The 27,575-nt window shown below is 48.8% G+C and overlaps 1 protein-coding gene across 2 annotated transcripts; it reads left to right on the forward strand.

Annotated features, from left to right (window-relative positions):
- The first annotated feature begins 78 nt into the window (after window positions 1–78).
- Window positions 79–25,463, forward strand: POMGNT1 (protein O-linked mannose N-acetylglucosaminyltransferase 1 (beta 1,2-)). 2 transcript variants are annotated; one of them, XM_083157430.1, is made up of 22 exons: window positions 79–102; window positions 2,501–2,702; window positions 4,020–4,122; window positions 4,208–4,323; window positions 4,857–4,922; window positions 5,485–5,598; window positions 7,099–7,216; window positions 8,340–8,438; window positions 9,335–9,462; window positions 10,640–10,710; window positions 10,941–11,016; window positions 11,767–11,850; window positions 12,015–12,056; window positions 13,595–13,653; window positions 13,932–14,004; window positions 14,182–14,310; window positions 14,390–14,515; window positions 17,212–17,276; window positions 22,063–22,107; window positions 22,191–22,326; window positions 22,902–23,011; window positions 23,553–25,463. In XM_083157430.1, exons 2-22 carry the CDS (start codon window positions 2,538–2,540, stop codon window positions 23,638–23,640), a joined length of 2,013 nt encoding a protein of 670 aa, XP_083013556.1. In that variant the 5' UTR covers window positions 79–102; window positions 2,501–2,537; the 3' UTR covers window positions 23,641–25,463. The 2 variants fall into 2 exon arrangements, with proteins under 2 accessions (XP_083013556.1, XP_083013555.1); XM_083157429.1 differs by lacking the exon at window positions 79–102 and adding an exon at window positions 367–517.
- The last annotated feature ends 2,112 nt before the right edge of the window (window positions 25,464–27,575 follow it).

A 27,575-nucleotide genomic window follows, 5' to 3' on the forward strand; every position in this document is an offset into this window, starting at 1 on the left:
CTTATCAATTAACTGTTCAACACAGGTGATGGCAATAATATATTAGGAAGAAAGTCCAGGAGCAGAGCATTGTGTCCCTCCTGGAGAGGGTCATGTTTGGAGGTATGTATCACGGACGTGTAGCTACTTTATGTATTTGGAGAAAGGGGAGATGAACGGTCTGGGCCAGACAAAAGCCTGGTGCGGGTGTTACTGAGTATCCAAACCATGCCTTGTAAATGAATGTGTCTTTATAAAAAGAAAATCTTCCAAGTTCGTCCGGCATGCAGCGACCGTACTACGCCGCTGTGTAGTGCTACCCTACCGCAGCTCACTCCAGGCCCGCTCGAGTCGGTACCCGACAGGCAAGGCAAGTCGGCAACCCTCCTTCCTTGTCCTCCGTCCGCATTCAACTCGGAAGCGCGCACGGGTCATGTCACGTGTGTACGTGCGCGCCCCAGCAGCCGCCTGTGAGAGATGATGGTTGGGGGCGCCGGTAGCAGCTGTACAGAAGATACCGGCCGGAGCTCTGCTTCGGGTGAGCCTGATACCTGACCGGTGACGTCACCAGCGGTGGGAGGTAGCTGCGTGACGTCACCGGGTGTCTGGTCGCTGTTCCCAAATTGTGTTAGTATAGTAAGAGTGTCAGGGACAGGCAGCAGCTTGGTCAGGCCCCGCTCCCTGTATGTGGGGACCCCAGGCAGCTGGACACTATAGGACCCCCAGGGACAGGTTACTGGGGGTCCTATAGCTACAGGGACAGCGCAGGACTGGCTACTGGGGGTCCTATACCTACAGGAACAGCGCAGGACTGGGTACTGGGGGTCCTATACCTACAGGGACAGCGCAGGACTGGCTACTGGGGGTCCTATACCTACAGGGACAGCACAGGACTGGCTGCTGGGGGTCCTATACCTACAGGGACAGTGCAGGACTGGCTACTGAGGGTCCTATACCTACAGGGACCGCGCAGGACAGGCTGCTGCGGGTCCTATACCTACAGGGACTGTGCAGGACAGGCTACTGAGGGTCCTATACCTACAGGGACAGCGCAGGACTGGCTACTGGGGGTCCTATAGCTACAGGGAGAGCGCAGGACTGGCTACTGGGGGTCCTATAGCTACAGGGACAGCGCAGGACAGGCTACTGGGGGTCCTATAGCTACAGGGACCGTGCAGAACAGGCTGCTGGGGGTCCTATACCTACAGGGGGGTGCAGGACAGGCTGCTGCGGGTCCTATACCTACAGGGACAGTGCAGGACAGGCTGCTGGGGGGGTCCTATACCTACAGGGACCGCGCAGGACAGGCTGCTGGGGGGTCCTATACCTACAGGGACAGCGCAGGACAGGCTGCTGGGGGGGTCCTATACCTACAGGGACCGCGCAGGACAGGCTGCTGCGGGTCCTATACCTACAGGGACAGCGCAGGACTGGCTACTGGGGGTCCAATAGCTACAGGGACAGCGCAGGACTGGCTACTGGGGGTCCTATATTTACAGGGACAGCGCAGGGCAGGCTACTGGGGGTCCTATATTTACAGGGACAGTGCAGGACAGGCTACTGAGGGTCCTATACCTACAGGGACAGTGCAGGACAGGCTACTGAGGGTCCTATACCTACAGGGACAGTGCAGGACAGGCTACTGAGGGTCCTATACCTACAGGGACAGTGCAGGACAGGCTACTGAGGGTCCTATACCTACAGGGACCGCGCAGGACTGGCTACTGGGGGTCCTATACCTACAGGGACAGCACAGGACTGGCTACTGAGGGTCCTATACCTACAGGGACAGCGCAGGACAGGCTACTGGGGGTCCTATAGCTACAGGGACCGTGCAGAACAGGCTGCTGGGGGTCCTATACCTACAGGGGGGTGCAGGACAGGCTACTGGGGGTCCTATAGCTACAGGGACAGTGCAGGACAGGCTGCTGCGGGTCCTATACCTACAGGGACAGTGCAGGACAGGCTACTGAGGGTCCTATACCTACAGGGACAGTGCAGGACAGGCTACTGAGGGTCCTATACCTACAGGGACAGTGCAGGACAGGCTACTGAGGGTCCTACACGTACATGAACAGTGCAGGACTGCTTCTGTGGGGCCCTATACCTACAGGGTCAGTGGCCGGGGCGGCGCTAGGAGATGAGAGCATCTCCCAGCGGTGGCTGTTACATTGCAGTGAACGGGATGCAAACCAGGTTACCCTTTCCACTGCCTCTGGACCCGGGAGCATCCTGGGTTATTTTTGCTAGTGTAAAAGGGGTATAAGTAATGTGACAGTTAGTAATGACTACAGCTGTGCACCAGCTAGGTGATTTGGAAAACTTAGACTGTTGGTAGATCTCGAGGACCGGTTTGGCCAGCCCTGGTTAAACAGGTGTTATTCCTGCTTGGCTGTAATCCCAGTTATTTGGATAGTCCGTGTGGGCGTTGGGACAGGACGGATAGAAGTTGGGCTGCTGCACTGGGAAGTGTATCTTGGATCTTGTAGGCATATTACTGTCTTTCTTTGTGTACATTCAGATTTCATGTTGCCACCTAAGAGCACGGGGCACCACAGATGCCCATGACTAGAGGAAACAGACAGATGCCAGCAGGTCCTCACGGCCCTCCGCTCTGCCCAGAAACCATGGATAAGCCTCCTCTGCTGCATAAGAAGCGGAGCTGGTACCTGGCCTGGAAATATAAACTGAGCAACCAGCGGGCAGTGCGACGAATGTGTCAGGTAAAGGATGCTGGGATAAGTGATCTATAAAATATTGTGACATCAACCACCTGGCCCCAGCACCCCTCATCATGCCGCCATTAGCATGGGAACGCCCATGAAACACTGTGCGTTCACATTTGCATAACTAATTATGCGTAGGCTCCAACCATCAGTCCCCCGTGCGAATGTGCGGAGGACCGAATAGACTGGAATGAGGGCCGAGGTCTATTGCTCTCTTTGTGGTTTATATACTAAGGGAGAAATTTACTAAGATGGGAGTTCTGTTTCACATGGGATGTTGCTACCAATCAGATACTGTCTATTATCCTCTAGAACAGGGCTGGGCAATTGCGGCCCTCCAGATGTTGATGAACTACACATCCCAGCATGCCTTGCATCAGTTTCAGCATGGCCACATAGCAAAACTAATGCAAAGCATCCTGGGATGTGTAGTTCATCAACATCTGGAGGGCCGCAATTGCCCGGGCCCTGCTCTAGAAGGTGCTGAATAAATGAGAAGTAGATTCTGATTGTTTGACCATAGCAACATCCCATGGGAAATGAAACTCCTATCTTAGTAAATTCCCCCAAAAGATTGGAGTTCTATTAAAGACATGATGTTGCCAATAGCAACCAATTAGAATCTACTAAGTTATTAACTGTTTTGCACCTTCTAGAAGATAATATAATGATTGGTTTCCCATAGCAACATCCCCTATAGAACTCCCATCTTCGTGTGTAATCATACAGGCCCTTATTCTGGTTAACTCTGAGGCAAATTCCTTCTCAAATGGACAAAACCATGTGCATTGCAGGTGGGGCAGATGTAACATGTGCAGAGACAATTACATTTGGGTGTAGTTTTTCTTCAAAGTGAGATCTATATTGCAGTGTAGAAATAAAGCAGTCAGTATTTTCCCTGCACAGAAACAAAATAACCCACCCAAATCTAAATCTCATCTGCCCCACCCGCAGTGCACATGGATTTGTCCATTTGAGAAGAAAATTTGCCTCTGAGAGTGAACCAGAATAAGGCCCACAGTACTAATAGGGTCCTTATTTATGGCAGTGGTCACCCAAAAGGCTGAATCCTGTCTAATTTGGCCAAGAGGCCAGATCAGACAGTGCGTATACTGTAGCCGGAAACCTATCCAGCCCAAACTATCTTTGTAGAACCCAGATTTCATAAGAGCTGCTTTCATCTCTGTTCTGCAATCCTATACAATAAAAAGTGTCTGCCCTTAAGCCACAGGTGGTTGTGTGACATGAATATAAATGGATAATGAAAAGCCCACTTAGAGTATACCTGTAACATATGTGACTCCTCTACCATAGACCTCAGCGGTTCTCTTCCTGCTCGTCACTGTTATTGTCAACATTAAGCTGATCCTGGACACTCGGCGCACTGTAAATGAAGAGGAAGCTGACCAAGATTATGGTTAGTGTAGCGCGAAGCACGTACGCTGCTGTGCATGAGTATTCCAGGCCATTTACACCAACTTTCTTGTCGGTTTGCCACACAGATGACAACGTGCAGAATGTGGAATTCCCCCACCGAGCGGCCAGTGGGAAAAAAGTATTAGATGTCGAGGTTTACTCCAGTAGATCGAAGGTTTATATTGCGGTGGATGGTACGACGGTGAGTGTGGAGATAGCAGACACTACAGGGAGCTGGTAACCATCTCTGCAAATACTGTACATTAACATGGATGATGTTATTGGAGACTATGAACTTTGCACTTTTTTTTTAGTAATCTGTACTTATTTATTTTTTTTATTCATATTTATTCTTGTTAAAAAGGTCACTTAAAAAGAAAACTTATATTTCTTAGAGTACACATACATTATTATGCAAGCAGTAAATCTATATAAGAATGTAATTATATGCATGTATAAAACACACCCCTATTCACGGAAGACCATTTAAGCTGAGCAGTATTAATATTAAAATACTGACTGCTTCATTTTTACACCACTCATGCTCGTGTTGACCTTAGAGGTCGACCTAAAGTATGTGAATCATCATAGTTTCGACCTAGCGACCGTGTCTCATCTGAAATGGGTCTGGTGCAGGCAAAAGTGATTCCAAATAAACCTTATTTGTGTTCTGCTGCAGGTCTGATGTTTCTCTTCCTCTCTATTTCCTGTTGTATCACACGTCCTTTGTTTCAGGTGCTGGAAGATGAGGCCAGGGAGCAGGGACGAGGGATCCATGTCATTGTCCTGAATCAGGCGACGGTAAGATGTAGCCTGATGCTGGGGTTATGTGATGTGAGGTGTTACTTTATCATGGTAAGATAGACAGTGATGCTGCATTGTAGCTGTCTGGATCTGTCAGTCACATGGTGTACAACAGGGCTTGACAAATCCCGGGAGCCAGGTGGTCATGGCTACAAGATTCTGCTTCCTGGCAACCAGATTTTGCAGGGAGGGAGGAAGCAGATCCTGCTCGTAGCCAGGCAGAGTGGTGCGCTTGCCGTGACTGCAAAAGCCTTGCAGTGCTTATTGGAGCTTTCTGTCCCACAGCCAATCAGGAGCTACCACTGCTTCTCCTGATTGGCTGCTGAATCTTGAGCTCCGATTGGCTCACAAGCTGGCTTGAGTTTTGAAATCGCCGCGGACCTGCTCTTATACATTCGGGTGGGTTGTCCACCGCTCTGCCCGGCTGTTGCCATGGCAGCATGTAGGTAAGTGGCACTTATGGGCTTGTCTCCTACACTTGTCTCCTTCACCTGATGTATCTGTATGAGAGGGACATGAGTCCACGTTGTATAACATTGGGGGAATTTTGTCTGTGCAGGGTCACGTCATGGCAAAGAGAGTGTTTGACACATACTCGCCCCATGAAGATGAAGCCATGGTTCTCTTCCTTAATATGGTCGCTCGAGGTCGTGTTCTCATCTTCACCGTCAAGGTAGATTCTGTGGGCTATTGTTCCAGGAAGGCTCCTGTGTGTGAATAGACCAATTGTACAACAAGTAGGTTATGTAACATGGTGCTGTACATACAGACGTGGTAATGTGCATGTTCCAGACACATGTAATAAGAATACATTACTGCTAGCTGACATTGTTGTATCTGTAACTCCATACATTATAGTGCTTGCTGTACATCTGTGAAATATTCCTCACTTGGTTTTATTAATCAGCCCAAGATACACTGGCTGCCATTTATTCATTATTGGTATATGCAGCACTTTGACATAAAGCCACTCCCACACCCGTGAGCTGTATATGGGGCCTAATTCGGCTTCTCCCGCTAATTACTGAAGATCGCTATTAATAGTTTTTGCAATCTCTTTGCTGGGAGAAATCCAGCATGCCGGGTGGCGTTGCCCTGCGTAGATCGGTCCCTGCAAGCTAACGCCGGGAAGTGTAGTTTTGCAATTGCTTGCAAAAAATACAACTCAACCTGAGTTAGGCCCATGGTGTTTTACATGGAACGGTGAAGGGGGCGGATGGAGCCGTAGGTGATGGGGAGGGCAGGCAGACACAAGGGGCAGGACACGCGTCGGAGAGGGGAGGGAGGGTGGTACGTGGATGTGCAGCATGACCTCTAAAATCATGCCGCACAGCATGATTCCGCGCAGCGCTTGTGCCACACGCATCTCGTGTTCAGCCCTACCCAGCAGAAAGGTAAGAAATGCGCATTTCAATCTCAAACTCTCGGCAATGGGGGCTCCAATCCCGGGATTGAAACTCCGGATCTGCCGATTCCGGGATTGGCATCCCTACCTCTAATAGTGGCACTGCTGTGAAATATAGAGCAGTCATCGGGCCTGATGCAGCTTTGATTTGCCATGCATCCCCTTGGGGGGCTCGCCACGCTTCGGGCTCGGTGGTTCGCTGCGCTCGCCATACTTTATAGAATTAACTCCACACCCACGTGGATAATGGGGGTATGATGTGGATAGTGGGTATATGATTGTGTTAGTGTGTGTGTGGTGCATCATACTTACCCCTCAGCGATGTCCCTGGCGCCTCCGGCACTTGGCTCCCCACACTCCCGGCCGCCTTGACAGTCCTCCCCAGCGGGCGCAATGTACGCAATTAGCGTAGTGCCGCTGGGGGAGCAGGGAAACCATGTGATGCTCCCCCCAGCGGTCACTACGCTAAATGACGTCCATTGCTGCCGTCCGTCTCGGCACCACCACCTGTATCTCACCCCCGGCCGCCACTGAAGCCCCGCCGCCCATCCTTCATCCCCCCCCCCGCCGCTCCTCCTTCAGTCCGCCATACGTCCCCACATATTAGCAGGGCGCCCGGCAGTGGCTACGCTGAAAACGTAGCCAAAGCTGCGTTGTCAGCGTAGCCGGGCGCCCTGCTAATACATAAGTACCCCTTTTTTTTTTCATTTGTTTTTCACAGATATACTAAATACCTTTAATCCCACATATTGTGTTTCTGTCTTACAGGACGAGGGTTCCTTCCATCTCAAAGATACAGCCAAGAACTTACTGAAGAGCCTGGGCAGCCAGGTTGCAGCGACTCTAGGCTGGAGGGACATGTGGACATTTGTAGTGAAGAAAGGAGGTAATTTCATGTCTGTCTTCCCTGATCTTTGGCCTGTGAATGCTATCCTGCTGCTGTTGGTTCTTCTTGCCCTGTGCTTACTATCCTGCTGCTGTTGGTACTTCTTGCCCTGTGCTTACTATCCTGCTGCTGTTGGTTCTTCTTGCCCTGTGCTTACTATCCTGCTGCTGTTGGTTCTTCTTGCCCTGTGCTTACTATCCTGCTGCTGTTGGTACTTCTTGCCCTGTGCTTGCTATCCTGCTGCTAGTACTTGTCACACACACATGTGTGTGACAAGTGTAAGGGTAAGTGGACAGACTTTCACAGAGGTGCGGCAGAAACAACCTGGACCTAAACCCCATCAAAACAGTCGAGATGATAGAAGACTTCAGGAGAAAACCAAATGTCAAGGTCCCACTGGTAATTTCCAGCAGAGTGGTGTCATGGGTAGAGACCTCCAAATTCCTTGGGACAAAAATCTCTCGCAACCTCAGATGGGAGCCCAACATAACTTCCATTGTCAAAAAGGCCCAACAGCGGCTGTTCTTCCTGAGGAAACTGAAAAAATTCACCATTCCGCAGGAGCTGCTGCAGCTCTTTTACACTGCTGTCGTGGAGTCCGTTCTATGCTCCTCTATTACAATCTGGTATGCAGGGGCCAATGAATCTGACAAACGAAGCCTGCAAAGAGTGGTGAGAACAGCAGAGAGGATTATTGCGACAGACCTCCCCCCTGTAAGGGAACAAGGGTCAAGAAGCGAGCTGGGAAGATCATGGCGGACAAACTCCACCCTGGCCATAACTTGTTTGATATTCTCCCATCAGGTAGACGCTTCAGGTCCATCCCTGCCAAGTCGTCAAGAACCGCAAAAAGCTTCTTCCCAATAGCTATTCAGCTATTGAACAATGTAGTCTAAGATATTGCTAATCTAACACCTGACTGCTCCTATCTAACCTTGCAAATCCAACATGTGAATTGTCTTTTGTATGCGCAACTGATGCAATGTATGTATGTATGTCCTGTTATCCCTCTTGTACCATGCTTAAAGCTGCACTGTATCCACAACAAATTCCTAGTATACGAGAGTATACATGGCCAATAAAGTGATTGTGATTCTGATGATGTGCTTATTCCCTTCTGTAGGACACATCTATGGTGAAAAACACTCCAAGTCCCCAGCTCTGTCCACATGGGGGGATCCGGTTCTTCTGAAGACAGACATCCAGCTGGTTCCCCCTGAAGGTGAGACCAGGCTTACTTTGGGGCAAGAGAATTGACCACTTATCTGGTTACAGCCACAACCAGAACTATGGGATTCTCTTGGGCAGTGTGTGGCTTGGAGCCCGTGTGGTCTTTGGTACACAGTGGATACTGAGCATACGTACACTCCCGTAGGAACAGATATGAAACATCCCCAGGGTTTCCACGGCCTTTCAGTCAGATGAAGCAGAAATGGGATTTAAAAAAAAAAAATTTAAATCCGGGTGTCTGAGTTCATGTACCTGTCCTGATTTCCCTGGTCTCCATGGCCCTTATTCAGATCTAATCGCAGTACAAATTTGTTCTCAAAATGGGCAAAACCATGTGCACTGCAGGTGGGGCAGATGTAACATGTGCAGAGAGAGTTACATTTGGATGAGTTATTTTGTTTCTGTGCAGAGTAAATACTGGATGCATTATTTTTACACTGCAATTTAGATTTCAGTTTCAACACACCCCACCCAAATCTAACTCTCTCTGCATATGATACATCTGCCCCGCCTGCAGTGCACATGGTTTTGCCCATTTTGAGAACAAATTTGTACTGAGCTCAGATCTGAATAAGGCCCATGTTAGGATTTTTGTTCCCTTTTGTTGCTGAAGAACCTTGATCTCTCTTCCTCTTTGTGCCTCTGGTTCTGTCCTCAGGACTTTGTTAGAAAAGTACTGACGTTCCATGTAGGCTTCCAGGGTATCGGGGGAGAGGAGTTTGAGTTTATTGTGGTTTATATAAAAGTGCTAATGCTCCGACATTGCATTGTATACCCAGATAATGTCCCTAAAATGAACAATTGATCAGTTTGTGATTATTGGGAGCGGTGCAAGTAGCGATGACATCAGTACATGGACAGAGTGTAAGGATCTGATTGATGTTACAGATGCAGAGTGTCACTGGCCCGACACAGAGCTGAACAGGAGGAGGAAACACTTCTGCAGCAAAGTAGAGGGTTACGGCAGCGTCTGCAGCTGTAAGGATCCAACGCCTATTGAATTTAATCCCATGCCTGTGAGTATGACCCTACCGTCTCGAACTCTGCAGAATCCAAGGACTCCACCATTTTCCTGAAGACCTACAAATAATGCTTTGTGTTGTGTTGCGTTGCAATTCTGTCTTTTAATACTAAATCACATTTTTACCACCTCCATAGTGTCTCTGTACCACCCCTTTCCTTACAAACCAGGCATTAAACATGAATGCATGCGCTTCTAATTTCCTGCCATGCTGACTGGGATGTGGATCGTTTGGTTAACAACAACTGAGACGACATGGGTCAGGGTCGACACAAGCATTATGTTGACACAAGCATTAGGTCGACAGTCAAAAGGTCCACATGGGGTTTTATCACATTTTTTTTACTCGCTATGCTTCGGGCACGGTGCCTCGCTACAATCGTCACACTATTTTGTTCTCCCACCATGCCCTAGTGGATGTCGGCTCAAAAAACAGTGAAAAACCCCAGGTCGACCTTTTGACTGTCAATCTAGACCTATGTTGACCTTGCTGCATGTCGAACTAATGGTGTCGACCCAATGCTTGTTGACCTAGTTGTTGTAGACCTAATGACCGTATCCCGCTGACTGTAACATCCAACTAATCCACATTCCATTAACTCAGCGAGCATGGGTCATAGAGTTGACACTGTGAAGGTCGACATACATTATCTTGACCACTAAAGGTCGACATGTGAAATAGATCGACAATGGGAATGTCGAGAGTCAAAAGGTCGATGTGAGTTCTTAACAGTTTTCTTTTTGTCCCGAACTTGAAAACATATTGAAGAGACTGGCCGGGCGCTGATTGGCTGAATTCTCTCAGCCAATCATCCAGCGCCAGTCTCTTCAATATGTTTTCAAAATCAGCAGCGCACCCCCCCCCCCCCGCCCCCGCCCGGCAAATAGCGCTACAAGCTCCCAGCCGCCGCTGCACAGATCCCTGCTGTCCGGACCCGCTGCTGCACATGGGTGGAGGGTGTGTGTGTGGGGGAGGGGGTGTCAGTGAATTATTTTGCCAGGGACCCACGCTGCTGTTAAGACAGTCCTGTATCACCTTTAGATTGTCCGGAGTATGTGCTCCATGTAAGCATGAGTGGAATGAGGTTCCACAGAGCGCGGGTGGTGGTGGGTTACTAATAAAGGTCCATGTTTAATGCTCTGGTTGTTTTTTTTCTCTTCTCTTTCTTTAGCTAAAGGAAAACCGAGTGTCCAATGTGCCGGTGGCCGTTATAGCAGGGAATAGACCAAATTACTTGTACAGGTGAGAAGAGATTGCAAAGGATCATCCACAGTGGAGGCTGCGCTATGCGGAGTGTGCTGAGTGTTGTGTGGTGTTGTATTGGATAAGGAGCATCTCCAGGGGATGCAATGGGGGGGGGAGTTCAGCGTATGGTGTGAATGGTTGTCAGGGTGGCGAGAAGGGAGGGGCCTCAAGGTGGCAGAGGGCCAGTGTACAGCTTATGACTCACTGATAAGACATCTGTCTTCTAGGATGCTGCGGTCTTTGCTATCAGCACAGGGTGTCACCCCACAGATGATCACAGTCTTTATTGATGGTTACTATGAGGTAACAGACTGGTTCTGATAATTATATATGTGCCGCAATTGGTCACAAGCCAACATCCTATACATGAACTGCCGCATGTCATTGTCTCCTATATAACCATGGTCAGTCATCTCACAAGCCTATAGAACTGCGATCTGTTGCATGTCCATGTCTCCTGCATGTCACCCATGTATTAATGACCTGTCACTTGTCTGTTTGCTATGCCGTGTACAAGAACGTTCTGTATCATTAGAGATAGACCAGGCTTGCAGTGCCAATCAGCAGAGCCTTTTGATTCGCCATTAATAATGTCAATCATTAGTCCCCTATACGTATTCTTGTGCTTTATATTAGTGTAGACATTGCCGTTAGCATCCATTAGTGCTCTGTATGTTGGAATCCTATGCATAAGCCTGCCAATCACTATGAGACACATTAATGAGGCTTGAGGCTCGTTGGAAGCGAGGTTAGATTCCCTTTGCTTCATCAATCATTGTCTCCCAGCGAGGTACATGAGCCTCCTTACCTGTAAGGTAGGCATGTCCAAACTGTGGCGAAACTACACATCCCAGCATGCCTTGCCATCATTTTAGCATTCCCTAATAGCAAAACTGTGGCAAGGCATGATGGGACTTGTAGTTTCACAGGCCACAGTTTGGACATGCCTGCTTCATGTCCGGCTGTCATCCTTCCTACTGTATGTTCTCTCCTAAGTTCCTTAGGTCTTCTCTGTTCAACAACTCCTGTGTGTTCTATCGTCTTCTCCTGCAGGAACCGATGGACGTGGTCGAACTATATGGGCTGAAAGGCATCCAGCACACCCCAATAAGCATTAAAAATGCCCGCGTGGCCCAGGTAACACAGCACATCTTATCTATGTACCGCAGCGTGGCAAATGGTGCAATTGTGGCCCACTGATAAACAGGGAGCATGCGCTGTGTGACAGGTGCTGTCTGGATGTTGGTTGTTCTTTCCCTATAAAGATTATCTTTAGTATAATATGTTCTAATCATTCACAGCACTACAAAGCCAGCCTGACTGCCACGTTTAACCTGCATCCGGTGAGTGTTATTCATTTTGTATTTTTTTTTTGTGATTTTAGTTTTTTGTGTGTTATTTCTAATAATTTGGGTATATTAATCTAGTACAGCGGTTCTCTGTGTATCCTGGGCATCCTGGGGTGCAGCAAGGCTATTGCAGGGGGGTTTAGGATTGGTAGTCCAGAATCAAATTAATATTTATGATCAAAGAGATGGGCAGAACCAGTGCAAGCGGCTGCCATCATAAACCATGCAGAGAATCCGAAGCACAACTGTGCACCACCACATAACTGTCCCTAAGCTCAATGTACTTTAGTTTCATATTTTTTAGAAAAAAATGGATTTAAATTTTTTTATCTTAGAGGTTCTATGAAAAATGCTGATGTTCTAGGGCACTGTATATCAAGAAATATTGGGAATCGCTGATCTAGTATTGGGAACCATGATCCAATGATATAAATTACTGCCAAGTTGTGTGCAAGCAGTAATCCAAGGGCAGATGTTCCCTCCCTGGCTGCTGGATTTATTATAAGCTAACCAAATACATGCAGGCCTCCAATCTGATGTGTTCAATAATGAGCAGGCCATTGCTCAGTGTGTGACCGTTTCTAAACACTGAAATCGCTGTTTTATACAATCTGTGCGGGTAACGTGATCACAGAGCTGACCTGATCACTGCTGAGTGACTGATGTATTTATACAGTAATGGGCCAGCGTGTGACCATGGGGTCAGTCCCATGTGGTAATTTGTCTCTGAGACAATACTGTAGTTCAATACGCCATTCCAGGTCTCAGAGACTTGTGTATAAATGTATGCTAATCAACAAGTAGGTGATTCAAGAACCAAAATGTCCAGCGCAGCTAGTAGAGGGTTTATGTCCAAAACATTGGTGTCCCGACACAGATAATGACAATCAGACAGGTAAGTATCGAAATACAGGTAGAACAAATCCCGTCACCAGCGCCTAGAGAGATGAGACTAGTACTGTACGCCCCCTATAGGGTGTACGTGTCTCCTCTTCTATGTACGTAAGCTTTTATCTCCTCATATATTTTGTGTGTCTGGAAAGTCCCTCCACCATGTGGTTGATGCACAGGCCCCCAAAATATGATGAAAAGGTGTGTATATATAGGGTAATACCGTTTTAATAAACACATACAATTCACGGATGTATAACAAGCAAAAAATATTAAAAGTAGGTGGATCACAATGAATCAGGCATGGTAAAGAATGGGTATAGTTTACCGGAGATATTGGAGAACCGGTTCAACGGCTCTCAGACAGGCCTAAGTGAACACTTAGATGTTACAGGTTACGGGATGGTGTCACTCAGTCGTGGATTGGCGGCTGTTCAGCCAATCCACGTGTTTTAAGACAGGTTGGAGCATTCAAATAAAAAGGTCAAATCGTGGATTCGGCTAAAAAAAATGGTTTCCGACAAACGTCAGTTTCCGACTCAATTTGAATAGACCCGATGGCTTGTGAATGTCTCGTATAGTAGTGGGAATATACATCAGTGTATTGTAATCTCTCTCTCACTCTCCCACCCTCCTATTAGGATGCCAAGTTCGTCATCGTTCTAGAAGAAGACCTAGATATCTCTGTAGATTTCTTCAGGTACAGTGGTGAACATATCCTATATTTATAATAAGTGTTTCTTCTATAGAAGACGAAATAGTTACTTCTCACAATTGCCTTCATGTGATGCTTATTCCCGTCACTAGAAAGCTTGTTGCCATCATCTGTTTAGTAGTAATGTCTATAGCTTGCCAATTCCATAGTTTATGCTTGGCCTAGTGCCAATTATGCCAGAGGCTCAGCAATGTGAGCCATTGGACTCTTTTACACATGGGCTGCTATTGGTTTACTCATTTGGATAATTGATGTCTGTGCAGTTTCCTGAGTCAGACCATCCATCTGCTGGAGGAGGATGAGAGCCTGTATTGCATCTCTGCCTGGAACGATCAGGTACGTAGCCTGTATTACTGGTTTCGGCTCTACGCAGAAGCTTACACAAGGCGGTAGGGTCTGTGTCCTCTTACCATAGTCTTTGCCTCCTATTGTATGACAGAGGTGCAATGTCTGGGCAGGAGCATATTGGGAAGTGGTCTCTGCAGCTGACTGATATCTTTCTGTCTCTCTCAGGGGTATGAGCACACAGCTGAAGACCCCTCACTTCTCTATAGAGTGGAGACCATGCCAGGTCTGGGCTGGGTGCTCAATAAAAATCTTTACAAGAATGAGCTGGAACCAAAGTGGCCAACGCCAGAGAAGGTAAGTGGCTGTTGGCGGGTTATTTGGTGGTTGTCTTAGCGGGAATGACTGACACGTTCTCTTCTCTTGTGTCCGCTAGCTGTGGGACTGGGATATGTGGATGCGAATGCCAGAGCAGAGGAAGGGACGGGAGTGTCTGATTCCAGATGTGTCCAGATCCTATCATTTTGGCATTGTAGGCCTCAACATGAATGGATATTTTCATGTAAGACATCTTACACATTGTTACTAGCATATCTTTCATTTGCTGGCATTATCAGCCAGAGACCTTCTCCTTCTTTATCCTGTACCTCATCTACTGTATGTATTATGCCAGAACTGTTCTCCTAGACCCAGTCTTCTCCTGACTTCTCCTATACTACCAGGTAGAATAGTGCATCCACTGCCGAGTCTATACACGAATATCACAGCTGTCTTACTAGACCTAGTGCTCCTCTTCTGGGTGTGACAGGCCTCGGGCTCCTCTACTGGGTGTGACAGGCCTCGGGCTCCTCTTCTGGGTGTGACAGGCCTCGGGCTCCTCTTCTGGGTGTGACAGGCCTCGGGCTCCTCTTCTGGGTGTGACAGGCCTCGGGCTCCTCTTCTGGGTGTGACAGGCCTCGGGCTCCTCTTCTGGGTGTGACAGGCCTCGGGCTCCTCTTCTGGGTGTGACAGGCTTCGGGCTCCTCTTCTGGGTGTGACAGGCTTCGGGCTCCTCTTCTGGGTGTGACAGGCTTCGGGCTCCTCTTCTGGGTGTGACAGGCTTCGGGCTCCTCTTCTGGGTGTGACAGGCTTCGGGCTCCTCTTCTGGGTGTGACAGGCTTCGGGCTCCTCTTCTGGGTGTGACAGGCTTCGGGCTCCTCTTCTGGGTGTGACAGGCTTCGGGCTCCTCTTCTGGGTGTGACAGGCTTCGGGCTCCTCTTCTGGGTGTGACAGGCTTCGGGCTCCTCTTCTGGGTGTGACAGGCCTCGGGCTCCTCTTCTGGGTGTGACAGGCCTCGGGCTCCTCTTCTGGGTGTGACAGGCCTCGGGCTCCTCTTCTGGGTGTGACAGGCTTCGGGCTCCTCTTCTGGGTGTGACAGGCTTCGGGCTCCTCTTCTGGGTGTGACAGGCTTCGGGCTCCTCTTCTGGGTGTGACAGGCTTCGGGCTCCTCTTCTGGGTGTGACAGGCTTCGGGCTCCTCTTCTGGGTGTGACAGGCCTCGGGCTCCTCTTCTGGGTGTGACAGGCCTCGGGCTCCTCTTCTGGGTGTGACAGGCCTCGGGCTCCTCTTCTGGGTGTGACAGGCCTCGGGCTCCTCTTCTGGGTGTGACAGGCTTCGGGCTCCTCTTCTGGGTGTGACAGGCCTCGGGCTCCTCTTCTGGGTGTGACAGGCCTCGGGCTCCTCTTCTGGGTGTGACAGGCCTCGGGCTCCTCTTCTGGGTGTGACAGGCCTCGGGCTCCTCTTCTGGGTGTGACAGGCCTCGGGCTCCTCTTCTGGGTGTGACAGGCCTCGGGCTCCTCTTCTGGGTGTGACAGGCCTCGGGCTCCTCTTCTGGGTGTGACAGGCTTCGGGCTCCTCTTCTGGGTGTGACAGGCCTCGGGCTCCTCTTCTGGGTGTGACAGGCCTCGGGCTCCTCTTCTGGGTGTGACAGGCCTCGGGCTCCTCTTCTGGGTGTGACAGGCCTCGGGCTCCTCTTCTGGGTGTGACAGGCCTCGGGCTCCTCTTCTGGGTGTGACAGGCTTCGGGCTCCTCTTCTGGGTGTGACAGGCTTCGGGCTCCTCTTCTGGGTGTGACAGGCCTCGGGCTCCTCTTCTGGGTGTGACAGGCCTCGGGCTCCTCTTCTGGGTGTGTCAGGCCTCGGGCTCCTCTTCTGGGTGTGACAGGCCTCGGGCTCCTCTTCTGGGTGTGACAGGCTTCGGGCTCCTCTTCTGGGTGTGACAGGCTTCGGGCTCCTCTTCTGGGTGTGACAGGCTTCGGGCTCCTCTTCTGGGTGTGACAGGCCTCGGGCTCCTCTTCTGGGTGTGACAGGCCTCGGGCTCCTCTTCTGGGTGTGACAGGCCTCGGGCTCCTCTTCTGGGTGTGACAGGCCTGCAGATGGAGCCCGATTTGCAAACCCTGAATCATGGAAGGGTAGTTTCCATCTGAGTACCTCCAAGGCTTCCACTAATCCGCAACAGGAAAAAGCTGGAAGAGTTTGATGCTGACGTCCGAGACCCACCCCACCCCAATGCCTACATTTTTACAAAGTACCAAGTAAACGCCATGTTTCCTAAAGTCAATCCTCAGGACCCCACACAGTGCATGTTCTCCTCACAGAATCACTAGTGAAATAATTAGCTCCACCTTTGGATCTTTTAAAATGTGTCATTCAGTAATGAGTGCTCCTGTCGGGTGACCTGGTTCCTGAGGACCGAGTTTGAGAACCACTGCTGTAGATCAAACTGCGAATGCTGTGCATTCTTGTATTTTTGTGCAAGCATGCGCAATGTGAACTTGGCACATGCGCTCCCTGCTGAGTGAGGGTCATTATTTCCAAATTTAAATCGGCACCTCCTGTACATAATGTAGTTTCAGTACTATTGCTGATCACAGCCACATTGTGTTTCTGCTCTGTGGCAGGTTCCTGTCCCCATGAGCTCCACTCATGAGACTAGAGCTATAGTGTACCAGCCTACCTGTCGCTGTTCCCAGAGGGATTAGCGGGCAACCTGAAGGCCCGTAAAACATACATGACACACAACATCTTCACAATGTACTTTGGGTATTACATTTTACATTGGAGAGGCTGGTTTTGCTACCTAAACCAAGCTCACTGTTCTTAACCAGTTCTAATTGTCTAGGAAATCATGAGCGATGTACTGCGCAGGTATTTGAGCATCTTTACACTATACTCTTAGCATCTTCAACCAGTAATATCCTGTACTGTACTTGTTTTTTGCAGGAAGCTTATTTTAAAAAACACAAGTTCAACACTGTTCCAAATGTGCAGCTATCTAACGTGGAAAGGTGAGACTTGGATTTTATAATATCCATAGATGGATCATTGTTTTTTCTTCTTCTTGTGAATATGGTAGTGGTTACCTGTAGAAGGGGTGGGGGTTATCTGCATTTCTAAAGGACCGATGTGACCTGCTGGGTGACCATGTAGATAGGAGGGGCACTGGGAGTGTGGGTTGGATAGCTGTAAGGACAGGAGTAGGGTGGCCCATCTCGTATAGGGATCAGCAGGGTACCGGGATTTGACCCTAAAATTGCCGGGATTTCAATGCTGGGATTGGAGTTGTCAATCCTGGGATTTTGGGGTTAGACTGCATATGTGCAGTCCAATGCTGACCAGCGTCTGAGCACCCTCTGAGACGCTTCCCAGCTCTGTACGACCCCGGAATGTGGTTTTTCGCAGCGGGATGCAGTCAGAGGTCATGCTGTGCAGGCCACACCGTTTCTGCCCGCCCATTCGCAGAGCAGCCAATCAATCTCTGTGGGCAGCTGAGCATCCCCCAGAGTGATGAAAGCAGGTTGGGTGGTGAGGCCACACCCCATTTGCAGATATGGAGGTTTTAGCGCACACAAGCCACAGGGACGACTCGGAAGATAAGAGGGGAGGGCTGTAGTAGGGACGAAGAGGCTATCCATGTTGGTTGGAGGGTTGAGAGGGAAAGGGGAAGAAAGGCCAGAGGGATAGGAGTGTAGAAGGTGGTCTTGTAGGGGTGGAAGGGAGGGAGGGCTGGTAGGATACGATGTTCAAGAAGGACCCTAGAGGTAAGGAGAGTGGGAAACTGAATATGGGTGGGAGGGTTTGTGTGAGGAACAGGGGTGTAACTCCCAGAGGCAATGGGACAATTCACTGTGCCCTCCGGGCAGTTGGGATGAACACCCTGGGCGGGATGTACTAAAGGGAGAATGCGGTAAAACAGGGGTTTTACCGCACTTTCCTATGTACCATTAGCCGTCCGCCCCGTCTCCGCCTGGCAGGGTATCGCCACCCTCTGGATGGAGATACCCTATAGAAGCCTATGGGCTTCTATCGCCGCCGCGCGTCCCCCCCCCCCCCCCCCTCCCGTCCTCCATCGATCTCCTCCTCCCCCAGCAGGTGTCACAGCCTGGAGGACATCCAGCTGCAGGGGGGAGGAGGAGATGCAGGGGGACACTGACAGCCGCCGGGATGTGACGGAGACCCCCGCACACCACATTACAGGTATCGCAGGGGTCTCCGTCACCGCAACCCGATGCTAGCCGCATGTGTTGGTACATATGCGGTAGCATCGCGGCGGCTGGCAGGCGAAGGGCGACGATGTATATTAATACACTAGGTGATTCATCGCGCCCTACGGGCGCTCTTCACACCGTCGTAAGGGGCTGCGCCCCCTTAATTTGTGAACATTTGTATATGAAAAAGATGGTTAGAATTGTATGAAAGATGGCCTGTATTGCAACTTGAGTTATAGGTGAAATGTGTTAAATAGAGAGCATATGATGTGGAAGGGGGTGTGTATTGTTTTGTTTAATTAAAAAGCGGTTACAGAGTAAGATGTACATTGATAGTGTGGATGGTACAGTGACATTTGTGGGTGTGGGGGGGGGGGGGGCTGTGTGTGCGTGTTGTTTAGGTGTGTGTGTGCAATAGTATAGTAGGGTGTTTCTGAGTCAGCGGCTCCCCACTGGCGGAGGTCACGACACAGGAAAACAGGAGGCTGGGTAGTGATAGGGGTGTGTGGGCATAAGGGGGACTAAAGAGGAGGGTGGTAGATACTGTGCAGCTTCTGCCAGTGGGTGAGGGTCCAGCGTGGCAGTACAGGAGTACAGGATGGTGGCCCTTAGTCAGTGTCTCCTCCTACTGGGTGGGAGTTCGGGTGCATGAGAGCAGGAGGCTGGGCTATGAGGCATGATAGGGGCATGTGGGCAAAACAGCGTCAGCGACTCCCCAGTGGTGGAAGTTACGGTTCAGGAGAGCAGGAAGCTGGGTAGTGATAGGGGTGTGTGAGTATACGGGGGACTAAAGAGGGGCTTATGGGTGCTTCCGTGGGTGGATGCCGTGAATTGCGGGAGGGGGGGGGTCGCGGGGGGGGGGGTGTGTGGGTACCGCGAATTGTGGGAGGGGCGCGGGGGGTTGCAGTGAATCGCGGGAGGGTGGGTCGCGGGGGCGGGGGGTTGCCGCAATGACAGGAGGTGGGGTCAGGGGTGGGGAATCGCGGTAGGGGGGTCGTGGGGGGCACCGTGAACAGCGGGAGGGGGGGCTCGGGGGGTTTGCGCGAATCGTGGGAGGGGGGGTCGCGGGGTGCCGCAATCGCAGGAGGGGGGGGGTGTCACGGGGTGGGGCCGCGAATCGCGGGAGTCACCGGGGGTGCCGCGAATTGCGGGGGGTGTGCTGCAAATCGCGGGAGGGGGGGTGCCCCGAATCGCCACAAGAAAAAATCAACACAGAAAGTTCAACACATGTAAATGTTGACATAAGTGTGGCACTTCATCGGTGTCCATGTTGACACATGAGAATGAATATGAAAACATTAAAAAAAAGAAAAATAAATCTTCAAAAACTCATGGCAACCTTTTTTATTGTCGACCATAGCCGTGCCAGTGTTTTGCATGTGCCATTTAATCCTGGGGTTGCCGTGAATCGCGCGCGGGGGTGGGGGGAGGGAGGAGGTGAGGGGTGTCCGCAAATCACGGGAGGAGGGGTCGTGGGTGGATGCCGTGAATTGCGGGAGGGGGGGTCGCGCAGAAGGGGGTGTGGGTGCCGCGAATTGTGGGAGGAGGGGGCGCGGGGGGTTGCAGTGAATCACGGGAGGGTGGGTCGTGGGGGCGGGGGGTTGCCGCAATGACAGGAGGGGGGGTCAGGGGTGGGGAATTGCGGTAGGGGGGGTCGTGGGGGGCACCGTGAACCGCGGGAGGGGGGGCCCGGGGGGTTGGCGCGAATCGTGGGAGGGGGGTCGCGGGGTGCCGCGAATCGCAGGAGGGGGGGTGTCACGGGGTGGGGACGCGAATCGCGGGAGTCACCGGGGGTGCCGCGAATTGCGGGGGGGGGGGTGCTGCAAATTGCGGGAGGGGGGTCGCGGGGGGTGCCGCGAATTGCCATAAGAAAAAATCAACACAGAAAGGTCAACACATGTAAATATTGACATAAGTGTGGCACTTCATTGGTGTCCATGTCGACACATGAGAATGAATATGAAAACATTGAAAAAGTGAAAAAAAAATCTTGTCAACCTTTTTTTTATTGTCGACCATAGCCATGTCAGTGTTTTGCATGTGCCATTTAATCGTGGGGATGCCGTGAATGGGGGGGGGGGGGAGGAGGGAGGGAGGTGCACACCTCCCAACATGACCCTCTCCAGGAGGGACACATTGCTCTGTTTCTGGACATTCTTCTTAATTTATGGATTACCATCACCTGTGCTTAAACACCTTTCTTATCAATTACCCTGTTTAAAACAGGTGATGACAATCATAAATTAAGATGGAAGTCCACAACCCAGCGTTACAGCTCCAGACACACTTTGAGTGACAGATGTAGCCAAATATATAAGAGATCCCGCCCCCTGTGAGGTAGGACCCTACTTTATAAGGGGTGAAAGGAAGGGCATATGGATGGGTGGGAGGATCCTTAAAAAAGTTTTCTATTGGTCTGAACATAATCCTATTCAATTTTGATTATAGAAGATACCAACATAGAGATCATTTCCAGATGATCCCTTACATATCCTGTTGGTGGTGCTACCAAGTTAAGTTTCAGAGAACTTAGGTAAAGGTTTTTTTTTTGCAGTAGAGTGCATAAGAAGACTGATTATGTCTTACTTGGGGCACACTTTTATGTTGTATTGATGTGTTGTTATCAATTTAAAATATAACTTTTAATATATCGTACTTTTTAAAAGGTAGGGTGACCGTAGTCACTTGTGTTATATTTGGGAGTTTTTTTAATGGTGCTCCTGTCCCTGCTTTATATGTTGCCCCAATACAGAAAAAACCTTAATGTCAATCATATAATATCAAGCATTGGTTTTAATCATACAATTAAACCAATGCTTGTATAATAGTTCACAAACAGAGGTATTAAGCATGTTGGATTTCCCCACATTAGGTATCATATGACAAATTAAGATAAACACTTGATGGCCTATAAAACTACAAGGGGCATCCACACATTAATAGTCCACGTATCAGAATACACTTTCACGACTGGAGAACAATATTATACGTTTTAAATTGTATGATTAAAACCAATGCTTGATATTATATGATTGACATTAAGGTTTTTTCTGTATTGGGACAACATATAAAGCAGGGACAGGAGCAGCACTAAAAAACTCCCAAATATAACACAAGTGACTACGGTCACCCTTCCTTTTAAAAAGTACGATATATTAAAAGTTGTATTGATGTGTTGTTATCAAGTTAAAATATAACATAAAAGTGTGCCCCAAGTAAGACCTAATCAGTCTTCTTATGCACTCTACTGCAAAAAAAAAAAAACCTTTACCATGGGTGGGGGGGATGTAAGAAGGGCTGTAGAATGAAGTGAGGGCCTTCGCGATGGGAGGTAAAGTGATGTAGAAAAAGGGGTGGAAGTCCCTGTAGTGAAGAGAGAAGGAAGTCTGTGGTGATGCGATTGGGAATGATGTCCTTAATGATAGGAGGGATAGTTGAAAAAGCATCAGAGGGGGTGGGGGATGGAAGGAGGGTTGTATGTGGGTAGGGCAGAACTAGGGCACCACAAGAGTTTATGGTATCTGGAGCTGCTTGTATATGACAGATTGTATGTACTACTAAATGATGTCCTTGTATGTCTGTGCAGCTTGAGAAAGGACGCCTATGAGCTAGAAATACACCGGATCCTGAGGTATGTTCTGTGTAGATGGCTCCTTGTTACTAATATAGTTTTTGTCAGCTTGCTGAGGTTTCGGCTGATTCCTTTTCTTACAGTGGGGCAGAGGTGCTGGATCACAGCAAAAATCCTTGTGAGGATTCATTTATCCCAGACACCGAGGGAAAGACCTACGTAATGTACATCCGGATGGAGCAGGAAGCAGATTTCACCACCTGGTCTCAGCTTGCAAAGGTGACTTATTGGGATGTTATAACGTCTCCAGAATAAGTGTATTCATTCGACTGTACATGCTTTTTACTCTATTTCTGTGAGCTCACTAAATAAAGAATTGGAAACAAAAATAATATAGATTGATCTGTACACACTTAAGGGGCCTACACACGGGAAAGTTCGCTGAGCGTTCTTAGCGATGTGGGGCTGCGCATCCCTATCGCCCTTACACACGAAAATCACCCCGTGTGTGTAGGCCAGGTAGAGATAAAGGAGCAGCTGTATTAAGCCTGGTGTGTAGATAAAGAGCAAATAGATAAAGCACCAGCCAATCAACTCAACTGTCATCTTTTAAACACAGCTGATTGGCTGGTGCGTTATCTCCTCCCACTATATCTCCTCACCGGGCATAATACATCTGCCCCATTGTAACTAACAAAGCAGCTTCCAGATGTTTGTAAAATGACAGTTACTTTATTGCTGACCACTTTATTTCTCTCCTGACGTCGATAAATATCCCCCATAATGGTCTGCATGCATTTACAGTAATGGGAGCTGCCATTGTGCATGGCGGTGACGTTCTCTCTCTTACCTAGTGCCTACACGTGTGGGATCTTGATGTCAGAGGGAACCACAAGGGGCTTTGGCGTCTCTTCCGAAAGAAGAACCACTTTCTGGTGGTTGGGTTCCCTTCTTCTCCATATTCGTGAGTAAAACTTTAGCGTGACCTGAACATCAGTCCGCACTGCTGTAGCCTGAACGAAGTCTATGGGGTAAATTTACTGAAGTGTTAGTTTTTAGAGGTGAGAGGAGTTGCCTATAGCAACGAATTAAATTCTACTTATTTATCTAGCACCTTCTGGAGCAGGGATGGGGAACCTTCGGCCCTGCAGCTGCTGTTCAACTACACATCCCAGCATGCCCTGCAACAGTTTAAGCATGGCCAAATAGCAAAAAATGTAGCCTGGCATGCTGGGATGTGTAGTTGAACAACAGCTGCAGGGCCGAAGGTTCCCCATCCCTGTTCTGGAGGTTGATTGCTGTAGGCAACATCTCACTTTACAAACTCACACTTCACTAACATTACATTTTGCAATGTTGACATTGTTATTGACATTCTAAACATGTCGACATCCTACTGAAACCCGTCCAGGGGAGGGGAGATATATGTGGAGCTGTAGCATTCCCTACACAAATGTATAATTGGTTATCCCCAATGTATTGCTAATTGGTGCTGTATATTACAGGACTACAAAACCTCAATCGGTGACCCCAATTTACCTGGAGCCTCCCCCCAAAGAGGAAGCTGCTGTCGCTGCAGTAGACCAGTCCTGACACCTAGCGGAGAAGTCCCGATAAACCGTCCTTTTGCCCTGCGTGATTCTCTGCTGCCGACCATTCTCCTTGACAAGTGTCCGTCTTGCCGGCTGCAGGACCGTGCACCGCTGGCTGTAGCATTTTGTACATCGGCAACTTTATTATTCCTTGTGAATGGATGGATCCACTGATGATACGGAGAACGCTTCATATATGGAAGCATCAGAGTCTTCCCGTACTCTGCTGTCGTCTCAGTCCGGTTACACCAATGTCCGCCAACGGAAGTGGAGGAAGGATCGAGTCACCAATACTTTCAATGGATTTTTGTTTTCTTGCTGTTTTGTGGGACATATCCATGTGACTTTTGGACCTTATTTATTGACAGACATCATGAATGTCTCTTCTTTGGTTTTCTTTCAGTTTTGCGATGACGGTGTGAACTGTATGGACGGTGTTAAAATATATAGGATTATTTTGTTTAGTTTCCAGCTCGTTCTGAGAATGGATTCTGACGTGATCCAAGATCTTTTCATAAGGATGGTTGTTCCAATTCTGATCATATCAGAATTCTTACAGTGCCTTATTTCTGTTAGACTGTCCGCATAATGCTCCGGACCGTTTTACTTCTCTTCTATATGTCCTTCATACTTGGCAAAGTCTACTGACTAATCTCTTTATGGGTCACCACCACTGGTCAGATAGTCCCCAATTAATTTGCTAAATTCCAACAAGAAAGTTGGCAAGTGACCAACTATATAATATTCAAGGGTCACACACAGACCAGCAAAGGGTCTTTCCTGCTGGTTTTAGGCCTTCAGGCTTTGTGACCACAATAATTTAATTTCTGCCCCATCACACCCTGAGCGCTTGGCGTCATGGTTTTTTTTTTGTTGCAGTCCTGTACTTTATGGAAATGGGAAATAATCTGACAAAGGTTTTATGGTGTGTACACACGGTCAATCAGGCGTGCTATTTGATCAGATCGCTTCGGGATCGAATCGTACGGCAAGCACCCGACCTGCATGCTATTTTCCCTATATAGTGCAGATCTGCACTATATAGTCATTGCTGCCCTGTCTATCTGGGTTTCGATAGGTGCTGCCATGGGAGCGCGCATCTGGATCGCAAGGTAAAAAACCTATGCGATCCCTATACGATTGTGACCATATAGTCAAAATTTGTAGGCAGATTGTACCCGTGTGTACACAGCATTAGTGTTTGGCTCTGTTATGTAAATAGATGTAAGTGCATCTTTTCTTGGCGGCTGTCATCGCCCCATTCTTCCCGGTGATGTACAGACTTTATAGCAGGGCTGGGCAACACCGGCCCTCCAGATGTTAATGAACTACACATCCCAGGATGCTTTGCATTAGTTTTGCTATGTGGCCATGCTGAAACTGATGCAAGGCATGCTGGGATGTGTAGTTCATCAACATCTGGAGGGCCGGTGTTGCCCAGCCCTGCTTTATAGCGTCGCAGATCTGTAGCAGAGGTGCTGGTCCTACATTCGGTACCCGGCGGAGGGTTCCTGTTACCTCGGATCCCGTGTGACATGACGCGGAGCAGGGCCTGTATTGCACTAGTGGGCAAACTGTGGCAAGTGATGCATATCCGTAGCTGGCTGATATCTCTCACTGCTCTGATACGGTTAGGGAACATTTCATCACGTGTGTCCGTGGTCCAGTATGCATGACGTGCGAGTCCATCTAATTGTTCCTGGGAGATGTTTAATGTGCACTAAATAAGTAACACCAAACAATAAAACGTTTTTATTTACCTCACTGACAACGGTCAAACATGAAAGAAATGTTCATTCTGATTAAATATGTCCTGTGATCCCAGCTTTGGGTCCCACTTTGTGGTTTTTACAGATGGTGCCTGGTAGCACCTCCAATGGGGGCCAGACATAGCTGTTCTCCTGTTCCTCAGCAGTCCCAGGAGCATAGCCATTAGGAGACAATCCTTTCCATGCCTGCCTGCTCCCAAAGTCACCCATTACCGTGTCCCAGGTCTCTACTGTAGGAACATGGATCCTGGGGCTGGAATAAGGCCAGTGGTTTCGGTGTACTGTGGAGTCATAGTAAGGGAAGACTGAATGATGAATATACTTTCCATTCTCAATCCTTCATCTCGGTGACCAGCCTGGGGATGCGTGTCCTATAAGGGGTAAACATGCTGGAAAATTGATAGACCCACCCACCTGTTTTATTCTAAGGTCTCTTCCATCAATTATTGTAACCCCTGCCACATCCTGGTGTACGTAGAGGACCAGTCACATAATGACCTCAGAACTGCCCTGCTACAGTCCGTTTTCCATCCTGGCTTGGTACCTCAGTGGTTCACAAATGGCAGCTCCTTGATCTAGTTGATAAGTGCAAAAGAAAAAGGGATAGGCGGGTGCAATCATCATTACTGCTAACATTTGTACCTTTTCTATTTAAGAGGGGCCCTACACCCAAACATTCACCCCAAGCAAACTTTCAGTATAATAGGACTTACGTGAGATCATGCTGTATTCAATACTGTGCAGTCCCTGCTTAAAAACCATTTGAGGGTGCTGGTGGGGGAGGGGCGATAGGCCAGAAAGCAGCAATCTCAGACTAAATATACACCGACTATAAACTATATGGAAAAGGGGGCTCTAGACACTGACTGTAAGGAGAGGTGGTACTGTGCTAAGATTTATAGTTCTATGCAGAAGAGGGAGGCGCAGGTGCATTATACAATCATACCAGTGTATGCAGAGGACTAATCACATAATGCCATCTAGTCGGTGAGCAGAATTCATTTGCTGAGAAGAACAAGGAGAAATGACCATGTGGCCTTTGACTACAGTCTGTGCCTGGAAGGTGCCAGAATAACGAGAGCCTGTATTTGTGTCCTGAGCACAGCAATAGGAATCATTAGATGGCCTTCCCCTTTGTTGCCGAAGCAATGTGCTGGTACTGACTGAGGAGCAGCCAATCCTGTCCGTCTTCCATCCAAGCTACGTTGGTCTACCTGATTTGTTGTCTACTAACGGCAGGTCCTTGATCTAGTTAATAAGTGACCTCTACAGTCGGGCTGATGTCAGCATGTCGGCTGAATCTATAGCCGACCCTGTCACTAGCAAGCGGTCTCATCCTTGTAACTGATTTAGATTAAAGATGGGCGCACACAATTACCTTCCAGTGACTTGTTGCTAAGGGGATATATGCGATTTCTGGAGGACATTCTCGGAGCTGAGCATATATACTCTCTGTGTGTACATAGATAAGGACCTCTCCTGCACTTCTCTGTCGCATGGCAATTAGGGACCTACAGAAGTATAATGCTTAGAACTGAGAGACTCATTGTAAATACATGTTTACGCAGTGGATCCTTCCTAATCCGTGCGAGTAACAACATTAGGCCAGCTGTAAAAAATAAAAATACATGGCCGTGGTGACTAAGAACAGCTGGTGACGAGGATGTGGCGGGTGCTTATCTGTGGTGCATGAGGTGTTCTCAATGTGAGGCTAAGTCAGTGGTCAGGGAACCCGGTCCTCATTACCCCACGCAGTGCATGTTTTGCAGGTCTCCTCACAGAATCACAAGTGAAATAATTAACTCCACCTGCGGACCTTATAAAATGTGTCTGAGTAATTAATACACCTGTGCACCTGCTGGGTTACCAGCAAAACATGCACTGTGTGGGGTAATGGGGTAATGAGGACCGAGTTCCCTGACCACTGGGCTAAGTGCATCATGGGGCAGTCTTCTATATTACAGTATTGCAGGGAAAGTGGCCTTTTTACAGATCAAACAAAAGTACGCAATAGGCTAGACACACGGGAAGGGGTGACCGTGACACAAGTAATATCCTATTATGTCTGATAACACATTGGGTGCAAAGTCAAGAACGTGGCAAGTATAGTTTAATGCAATAAATTAAATCAAATCCAAAGTGTAAGTATTGTATTAAGTCAGTGGTA

This window comes from Crinia signifera, chromosome 8 (assembly GCF_055691185.1).
Source record: "Crinia signifera chromosome 8, ASM5569118v1, whole genome shotgun sequence".
Taxonomy (NCBI): Eukaryota; Metazoa; Chordata; class Amphibia; order Anura; family Myobatrachidae; genus Crinia; species Crinia signifera.

What these genes read in the sequence shown, in the direction of transcription:
- POMGNT1 (XM_083157430.1), top strand. Translation starts at nt 2,538, where the DNA reads ATGCCCATGACTAGAGGAAACAGACAGATGCCAGCAGGTCCTCACGGC. An exon ending in CCACGTTTAACCTGCATCCG is followed by an intron (nt 12,057 to 13,594) that starts GTGAGTGTTATT and finishes CCCTCCTATTAG; the next exon opens with GATGCCAAGTTCGTCATCGT. An exon ending in CCTGGTCTCAGCTTGCAAAG is followed by an intron (nt 22,327 to 22,901) that starts GTGACTTATTGG and finishes TCTCTTACCTAG; the next exon opens with TGCCTACACGTGTGGGATCT.